At 42.0% G+C, this 10,121-nt stretch overlaps 1 protein-coding gene across 1 annotated transcript in view; it reads left to right on the forward strand.

Moving 5' to 3' along the window:
• CCDC88C (coiled-coil domain containing 88C) overlaps positions 1-10,121 on the forward strand; it is an 89,151-nt gene that overhangs the window by 30,817 nt on the left and 48,213 nt on the right. Inside the window, 2 exon segments of the mRNA XM_035888724.1 lie at positions 7,995-8,053; positions 9,709-9,792. Coding sequence (XP_035744617.1) covers positions 7,995-8,053; positions 9,709-9,792 — 143 coding nt within the window.

Consider the following 10,121-nt stretch of genomic DNA (forward strand, 5'->3'; position numbering starts at 1 on the left):
TTTTTGAAATTAAAGGTTTTTTTTGTGTTGTTTTTACTTTTTTTTTTTTTTGCACACCCGTTCTATCTCTGCCTTAGCCCCATGCCAGTACCAAGGATAATGTATTTGTTTTTACCAAAGAAGGAAAACTGGATGAACCCTGTCAGCAGTGATGGGGAATGACACGGTAATCAGCGTCTCCAGAACAAACAAATGGCAGAAAGCTTGGCAGAAGATTTTGTTTTGCTGCCCTTAGCAGCAGTAGTGTGTGTATGTACAAAAAAGGATTTATATTGGAAAAGACCATTAACGTAGAGATGTTTGATCATCGCAACTCACAGTTTTGGTGCTTCTGTAGTAAAATCAAGCTGAGGGTAAGGCATCCACTTCTCCAGCAAGCAGATTAAAATCTGCAATGCCAGTCTGAATTCTCCTGGACAGGCTACTGTTGTGGGTAAAGAAATACATAGAAATGCAAGAGCTGTTGCTTTTCTCAGTCATATGGGCAACGGGCAGAGCCTGGGCTGCTAGCACCGAGAATGCTAGTGAATAGAGATGTCTGGGCCAACAAGGCAGTGTCTCTGCTGGCTAAACGTCAATGGGAAAGGCTGGCTGCCTTCTTATGGCTATTCCTGAGCGACAGCTGGCAGGAGACTCATAATGCCCCAGTGTTGGTTCCTGGGGAAGCTGCACACTTGAAAGCTGTCCTGTATTTAGCTATAATTTCCCATCATTGACCTGCTGCTTTTTGTCAGCACCTTACATCTAGCTTTCTTTGAAGAAAGTACCTGATGTATTATAGGAAAGTTGTTGGTCATCCATGTGTTCCTACCTTCCAGCTCCTTTAATTAAAAGCAGAAATTTTGCTTCAGTTTGTGACATCTTTTAAAATACGATGGTTTGGTTTTGTCTGGTTTTTTTAATGTGGTCTTTTAAAATTTATTTTATCCATTGCTGACTTATTGGCATTATTCAGAGCATGGGAAGATAGGATAAAGAATGCAAAAATGTAACTTCTGGATGACTAAAATTGGGGTATGTTTGTATAAAAAATATGAAGTTCTTGTTTAGCCATATTATATAATGGTTTTGAGAACCTTAGACAGTATGGGGGAAGGTGGTGAAAAAAGAAAGACTGGAGATGTACTTGCTCCAAAGAATGTACTCAAGGAGGAGAGTGTCTGAGGGACAGTGTTTCAAGAGAAGCTCATCTTAATCTTACCTGTAGGTAGATGACCACTGGTAAGATGTGCTGAAGAAACGGTTGGAGAAGTGGAGAACTAGAACTTCCTTCGGGAAGAGGAACCTGGCTGAGGGCTGATGGGAAGCTCAGGAAGAGGGAACAGGGAGGAGAAGGCTGAGAAGTTAGTAAAACCAACACAGAAGCTGAATGAAGGCATAGGCTGTGGTGAGCAATGGCCAGTGACTGTCAGGTTGATGTCTTTGTTACTGGGTGTCTTGCACAGAGGAGCAAGAAGAAGGCAGGGGCACCTTGGAGGGGAAAAAAAGAGTGAAATGAGACATTCTCTGTCGGTGAGAGCGCTAAAGGAGGGCTGCAGATTGAATAGAGACAAGAAGACGAAGCAGTCATCAGCATGGGAAGTGGTGCTTCTGGCATGAATACAGAGAAGCCCCAGGGAAAGCTGCCAGAGGAGCGAGGAGGCTGGGGGTGACAGCATGTATGGGGACAAGAAGGTGATGGAGATGGTTATTTGAGGGGTGTGTAAAAGTGGCAAGAATGATAGAGGAGGAAAACCCCTTTCTCTGTGTCAGTGATCCAGTCCAGGACAGAGACTGAGAGGGGAGGAGGAGAGTCCTGGAGGGGGCCTCTGCAGAGACAGGGCTGGGCAATGTGGGGAGCACTGGGAGCTGGAGACTGAGGTGCAGGTGGTCTGCAGGGCTGGAGTGGATCTGAGAGGCAGTGATGAAATCCCAGTTTTGCCTTCCCCGCCCTCTAGGTAAGTTTTGTGAATGAAAGGTCCCTCTTGACCAGACTGATCTACAATTGCATTCCTTGAACAAATACAGTGTTGCTTTGTACTGTTCAAGCTGGAGAGGCTCCTAATGATTTGTATTGACTCCATAGGTCCAAGACGAGAGAGCTGTTAGATCATTCAATGTGATTCACTGTGTAACAACTTCAGTAACTTACGCCTTGTAACAAGCCCACATGATATTTTGCTATGCATGTTTTTCAGAGCTGTCTGTTCACCAGTGCTATCTGCAAATTCTGCTTTTTCTTTCTAAAACACAGCCAAAAGTGGTGTCACATGTATTAAAACATAAACTGAACAGCTCTAAAGCTGAGAATGCTGTTCTTGCTATTTTGCTCCCATTTGGCACTCAACAGTTGGGACTACTGAGGGCTTCTGCAGCTCTGCTTTGAACATGAGACTATTGGAAAAACAGAGCTGCCACCACTAAAAATGCAGTAGCAGTTGGGTTTTTTGCATGGGAGATGGCACATGTCTGCTGGGTTTAGAAGTTTTCCTTGCTTTCATGTCCTCTGATTCCAGGCCATGGCAACTTTGCCTACTTCAATTCATTTGGCCATGGGCATAAAAGTTGAAAAAAGATGAAGGCTTTGACTGTTTTCTAGAATGTAGGGAGCTGAAAAGAAACTTGAAAGCTTAATTAAAGGATTTAGAAAGTTTTCCCAGGAATGTGACTTGCAGAATGATGCAGCTGATATTGTAGGATTTATTCTTTTCACTGCACTGTACGGTAGACAGCTACTACCATTAAGTTTCCTTTCTGTTTTTATTTTCCTCCGTGTTTTTTCTTGCTGAACAGCTTTTCTCAATTCATTACTGCACCACAAATCCTCCTGTGCTCAATATGAGAATCATTCATCATATTTATTGTCTATACACATCTCTGTAATCACCTTTTATAATTACCTCTGGTTTTAGCATGCTCTATGTAAATGGCCACTCATTCCTGTGCCCACACAAGGAATATCAGTATACAGTACTGGTCCCGAATCTCTATTTAGAGGTGTTTAATTTCTTAGTTCTAGACATGCTGAGTTTAATGCAGCTAGTGAGTGAACTTGGAAACTGATGGCAATTAATCCTTCGAAACAGTTGTAGTTAATTCCGGGGGTGGCGGTGAGGATTTTAACTTTTTTCAGACCAAGAATAGAAATGAGGTTTCATTTGCCTGAAGTAGTCTCTTAAAAAAACTTTGCTATTTAGATCCACTTTTCAAATTACATGTTAAGTTTGTGAATGAGAGAGCCTGAAGTCCCTGCTAATAAGTGTCTATAGAAACTGTTCTTCATAAAATCACAGAAGAGGTCTATTCTCACTGGGGTATTTTTTCATGTCTGTTTTCCTTCCTCATTTTGTTTCACAATACTCCAGAGGCCTAAAGGTTCATAAAATATAAAGTTATTAACAAAATACTGCCTCAATAGTGTAAATTTAGCATTCAAGCTTTTCTCACTCAGGGTGTTGCTACAGCTGGGGAAAATGTCACTTGTGTGTTTCACCCCTTCCCGCTTTCTCTGCACATCCGCCGGCTGCCGCGTGTCACACTACACGTGCTGGTGCTCTCTCTCCTCTGCTGGAGGAGCGTCAAAGTAGAAACGTGGAGAAAGAAGCATCACAAGCTCAAGATTTCATGTGCTTGGGCTGTCTTGTTTTGTTTTTCTCTGACATCTTTCTACCCCCCATTTTTTTTCATCATCTGTATTATCTCTGTACCTTGATCCTCCTTTTTTTTGTTGTTGTGCCTCCTAATCCCTCTGCCCGCCTTCTCCCTGAGTCCTGCCATCTGTTTCCCACCCTCTGTCCCCTGTGAGAGCAGAGGCGTCTCCTGGCTCTGGCACAGGGAGGCTCCCGGGATGCACAGGTGGTGCTTGGGCTTTCCGTCCCTTTATTTTCCAGAAAACCCTCTGGCCCTCTCTCGAGGTTGGGAGCAGATGGTCATTCTGCAAATCCCCCAGGTGGCTGGCTCCCTTGCAGACACAAACATGTGGCCTGAGAGCAGCTGCCTTCAAAAAGGTGTAAAAGAAAAGACGTTTGGTGGGGTTGGTTTTGGTTTTGGGGGGAGTTGTTTTTGTTTTGTTTTGGTGGTGGTTTTTTTTTTTTTTTTTTTTGAACTAGCAGCTTTCTGTTCAAGTGCTAGTTTGAATCCTGTCCATTCATTTCGGCTTGTGGGTACCTGTCTGCCAGGAGCTGCCCCAGACCTAAGTGTTTGCATCCTAGGTTGTAGGAGGGCAGTGTCTTGGTAAGGTCAACTAATAAGCTTGGATGGACCCAGCAGACTTTCTTCCCAGCTGTCTGGGAAGGACTTGTGTCATCCCAATGAGCCAAGGTAGGGAAACCTGCATACCGCCTTATTAGATTAGCACATATCAAGCCTTTAGAAAAACACTGCAGAATCAGTTGCTGTTCAGGAGGCATGACTGAGCTGGGGATAAAGATCTCTTGCTTTAGTTCAGTGTGCATTACAGGACAAATGCACTGTCCTGAGTGTGGAATTTAGCTGCTGCACTGTGTAATAATCCTAGATGTGCTTCTGATTCGCTTAGTAACCTTGGGCACTCCACTTAAGTGTGTGCTATCTCGGCTCTCCTGTGGGTGAGATGTAAGGGGAGGGGGGTAATTAATCCCTTCCTGGCTCATTCTGAGGTTTAATTGAAAACTCTCTCAAAAGCACTTTAGATTGGTAGAGAGGTTGTTTTCATACTCATACCCTATTTCTTCTAAATACCTCCTGTAAAGAATGTTATTCTATGAGGCTTTAAAATGTTACTCAAACTTAACTTGAGTGCAAGTGATCTTCGAGTGCCTTAATGCCAACAGATTGTCTCTACCCAATAGGAAACAACTTCTGAATGAAAGCCCAAGGAACTGAACTCTTTATAACAGTCGCACATGATCTTTTGAAACACTTGTGTGGCTGGCAGAGTAGATCTGCCAAGATGACCTTTCAACTTAAGTGTTTCTAGTGGGTAGTAGTACAATCCCAGTTTCATTGCACGTACATAGTATGTCTGCAAGCATAAAGTAATTTATTATTGAAGAAATCTTGGAAAAATCCTGACAGCAAAGTTTTCTGTGACAGCTGCCAGTGGGGAGAGCAGACTACCAAATGTTATCTTTAAAAGAGTAGCAAACTCTAATAATCTCATGATTACCTTGAGTCTTTTAATTTCTCACTCCTTTCCATAAACTCAGGCTTGGCCTTCCCTGCCAAAGGGGCTTGCCATGTCTGCTTCCGTTCCTGATGGGAACCTGAGTGGGGAGAAGGTCTTGCAGTGGTATTTCCAGGCAAGGTCAGTCCCTGGTGTGATAAAAGGGTTGACCTCGTTTAGTTACTGTGCAGTAATAGCTGAAGGCATTTCACCTCACAGGGCCGTGCAGCATCACCAATGCCCATCTGTTATCTCAGAGAGAGAATAGCAAAGCCTTTGGTGCAGAGGTAGACTGTGGTTTGAATGGCTCAAGTAGCTCGCATGTCTTTAGGATGGTATAGATGCTCTCGTTGTTGGAAAGTAACCCTGATGTTTTCTAAAATGAGTGATGTCAAGCCACTAGGCTCACCCTCAGGATAGCTGTGATGCTGTGGTGCACGGATTGGAATTTATGGTCAACAGGTGGAGGTGCCCAAAGCATGCAAGGGTTAGAGCACTTGCCTGGTATGATCCAGAGCAAGCAGCCTGGTGGCTACTCCTTCAGCCTGTCATGGAGAAGGTGTTCTGCCCTGAGTAAGTTTGGGAGAATGAGACACACACTCTTGAGTCACTTGCTCTCGTGTCCCAAAGGCATGCTCTACATTTAATCCCTGGTCTTGATCTGCTCTGAATCTGATGCAGAATGAAACTCAGTGCTGAAACTCTTAAAAGCTGAAACTCTAGTGAGAACTCAGTTTCGTGAAAAAATGTCTTCTGACCAAACTACATATCTCCTTGGGCTAGTAGTGCCCTCAAAGGAACTGTTCATGAAGTAACAGATCTTTTTTTTGTTGTTGCCAAGGGTTTTGGGTTTTTTTTGTGATGCTGTCTACATTTAAGGCTGTGTTATTCAGAATCATATAGAACAATCAGACTTTAACAGACTGAAATATTACTTGTATATTAAATAGTAATTTTTCAGAAAAGAGCAAGCCGTGTATGCTGCTACATATGGGGAGAAGAATAAGAATGATTGTACATCTTTCAAAAACAGTTTTTAAATATTCTACAGGGAAATAAACAGTACTGTATTCACAGGGTGAAGTGTGAACTAGGATGTCCTAAATATGTCTGTCTCTGCAGAAGAGAAGAATTCCTGCTTGCAAAGTCTTAACAATTAATAATGTGGGACTTTGATATTGAGAATTCTAGTGTTGATTTGTACAGTATAATATATTAATAATTTCTGCAGGGCATTCTTGAAATGTTTTAAAGATCAACATTCCTAAAAGCTGTCGAAAAATTGTTTAACTAAAGACTAGTTTAGGGCATTTGTGTGCCCTAAAATCAGGAAATCAGAAAACAAGTTCTTTCCTAAGCTGCCTGTACGTGGCCACACTGGCTTGCAAGGTTCTCGGAATGGCAGTAACTCCCGTGGTAATTTAGGTCAGTGTGCCTTTGTGCATCTGAGGGGCTGCGGCAGCTTAATTGATGAGCCAGTTCAACTCCAGTTCCCCAGCCTTGGATCCTGCACATGCCTCCAACTTTCTGCCAGCGCAGCCTTACAAGGGCCTGGTGTTGGTGGAGGAGCCCAGTTGCACTCAGAAATGATTAATCTGTCTATCTAGTGATAGTAGCAATTGAACACCCAAGTAAAGCAGAGTATAAAATGAAAGCATTTATCTCAGTTATACGCTCTGTGTCAGGAAGCATGCAGATACATAGGGATGAGAGAAAACTGTATGTGGCCTGTTTCTCTCTCCTCTTCTTCCAGTGTGGATGAGGATAGGCTTTTCTTGAGCCTAACTCATAATGATTTTTTTTTTTATTTCCTTGTTGAAGCTCTTTGCCTTCCGTCTCCCTCTGTCTATCTTTGATATACGTAATTTTCTTTACCACCCAACGATCCCCATGTTAATTTTGTTGAAACCAGATCTGGAGTTGGCTCCAAGCCATGCCAGTTCCTCTTGTGCAGCTTTCTCCTCCTAACCTTGGGAGGCGGCAGGCAGGGCTGTTGGTCGCAGCAGGATTCCCTGCAGTGACAACCCGCGTGCGTCGGCTCCCCGAGCATATGGTTAGCTGCACGTTCTCCCTTCTACATCACTCATCTTTTATCCCTCTTAGCACATGGAGTTAGCGCTTCAAAGTGTGAACAGGCTTTGATGCAGAACAGAGGCAGAATTTATTTGCTAAAACAAACTCTCGGAGAGAATTTATGTGCACAGAATAGCATTCAGCTTTGGGAAGTTTGAGTGGCAACTATTTTACAGACAGAATTTAGGACAGGTTCTTTCTTTGAGAGTAACCTTCCTTCGCCCAGGGAGGTTTTTGGTTTGTTTGGGTGGGGTTTTTTTGGAGGGGGGAAGAAGTGGTGATTTGGTGGGCTTTTTTGCACCCTTGTTAATCACAGAACATGGGACAAGCATTGGGCATATGCATTGAACTATTTAAAGGATTTTGTTGGGCTTTTTTTCCTGCATTGATCAGAAAAGCCTCAGAAAATACAGGTGAGGATAGCACATCGCGGGGGGAAAAAGTCTTGATGGATTTGGATTTTAAACTTATCCATAAGAACTGTATTTGTTACATGGAAAGTATGGTGACCTTATAATGGGCACGTATATGTTGTTCAGACACTTGTTCAAAGGCCTTATTTCTCTTTCAGGCAGAGGTCGAGTCCTCATCCCTGGAGGTATTTAAAAGGAGGATAGATGAGGTGCTTAGGGACATGGTTTAGTGGTGGGATGGCAGGGTTAGATTAAAGGTTGGACTCGATGATCTTAAAGGTCTTTTCCAACCAAAGTGATTCTATGATTCTATGATTTTGGAGAGGATCCCTTGCAAGTTCTTAATTTGTTGTACAGATACACTGATACCTTTTTTTCCTCTCTAGGTAAAAGTATGGATGAAATCAAGAAGCTGCTGCTGTTGGTTCTGGGATGTGCTGTGCAGGTGAACATTCATTAAAGGCTTGAAAAATAAGAGGTTTTTTTAATCTGGTTTTTTTTTTTTCTGGACTGAGAAAATCCACCCAAAGATCTGTGCTGTATGAACAAATCTCCAGCTCGAGACAGCTTGTGAGCTGAAATTGTGAGAAGACGCGATAGGTGAATGACAGAAATGCAGAGGAGAGGAAGCGCACTTTGTGACAGCAGTAGCCTCAATTTGTCGCCAGCGCTTAATCAGCCATAGGATACATGCTCTTGCAACTAAGTAGTCCACTTTGTTATCAAAGTGGGAAGAGAGAGGCTTTGAACAGTGTTCTTGATACAAAGGTTGTTGGTGGTTTATTTTCTTACTATTCTAAAATATGGAGTGGACCAGTACATATTAATGCCAAACAAATAGATATGCTAACAGTCTATAAACATTTGTTTAATGAATCCTGATTTTTATTTGCATAATCTTTTGATTGAATATTACGTTTAGAAAATCTGAAATGAATAGATACTTTGTATATTCATGTGGGGACTTTTATGTGGCATTTGTTAAAATAAATAGACAGGCAATGTACGTGGGAAACTCCCCAGAAACGCGCGACAGTTACCAGATAAAGAAATCAGTGTTCTGCCCACCAAACCTCTGTGGCGGTAAACAATAGATGCATTGCGGGCTAGCCTTTGCTTATAATTGACCTTGTTTGTAGGTCTGTCTGGTGTTTTTGTCATGCCTTAGGACACTTACCCTGCTCGGCTATGTCAAGTCAATTATGTCAGGGTGAAGCTGTCTACGTACGGCTGCTCTGAACTGTATCAGCGTTGCATTGCAGCACAAAGAATAAAGGTCTGATTTGGCAAGCTGCGGTGCATCCTCAGTCCCCGTTTACGGGTCTGAGGTTCTTCCCAGCGAAGGGAATGGCTGAGATGCAGAACCAGGCCCCAAAAGGACACTGTAAATGAGTTTTAAAAGAAAATAAAAATATAAGTAATTCTTAACTCCTTTGCAGTGCAGAGTTGTCATAAGAAGTCAATAATGTTGTTGGTGTACAACCACCAATATACAGATAGCAGATGTCTGCCTCTTTTCAAGCCTTAAGTGAAAGATTTACTAAAATCTGTTTGTCTGAAATGTCACTCATTTTTATCCAGAATGTTTCCCAATGCCATTTTTTATCTAAAGCACATGCTGATGTAATCCAATAAGCAACATGATGCATTGATGTGAATAGTATCTAAAGTGATGCATCTCTTTTTCATTGCCAAAACAGAGCAAAACGCAAGCAGCAAAGCAGACAGGTTAAATGGTGCAATGTAAATCTAGGTTTATGTTTGTGCGGCTCCATTAATGAAGCTGTGATGATTTCTTCTGGCTGTTGCCCCACCTCTTGATCTCATTGCGGGTTGAACTTGTTTTTAAGGAGCAAAACCTGCCATTTAACTTGGCCTTTATTGTACTGACTGTAAAAAGTTTAAGTAATTTAATGCATAATTCAGTTCATGTTCCATATGGAGCAATGAGGTGTTATACCTCCTAGTGTGACAAAGTGTAGATCTCGAACATTTTGTCGTTAGCAATGTGGGAATATTTTTTTTTAATTTAGATGAGAAATGGTGCAGTAAGTTTTAGGATATGTAGTACTGCTTTAAAAGTGTGCTTTCTTTTAACAGTGTGAAAGAAAAGAAGAGTTTATTGAGAGAATAAAACAACTGGATATTGAAACCCAAGCTGCCATTGTGTCACACATTCAGGAGGTGGGACTCTCAGTATTGTCTATTTTGACTTTTTATCTCTCCCTTGACTTAACAGGGTTTGTTTTGGTTGGGGTTTTTTTTTTTTTTTTTTTTGCTATGAAGTATTAATGCTTGGAATTTCATAATGGATTCATGAATGTCTCCAAAAAAAGATTGAATATGTTACTGCAATCAAATTATAAGATGAAGATGATAGGCTCTGGGAACATTACTTGGCTCAGTGGTCTTTTAAAGAGATGCAGTGGTAAATGCCTTGCTTGCCAGTCACAGACTATGTAGAAGGAATGTTGTAAGGGTACTTGTGTAATATTTTCAAAAGCCATGTCTGG

Source organism: Egretta garzetta, unplaced genomic scaffold, assembly GCF_000687185.1.
Source record: "Egretta garzetta isolate BGI_Z169 unplaced genomic scaffold, ASM68718v1 scaffold361, whole genome shotgun sequence".
Classification (NCBI taxonomy): domain Eukaryota; kingdom Metazoa; phylum Chordata; class Aves; order Pelecaniformes; family Ardeidae; genus Egretta; species Egretta garzetta.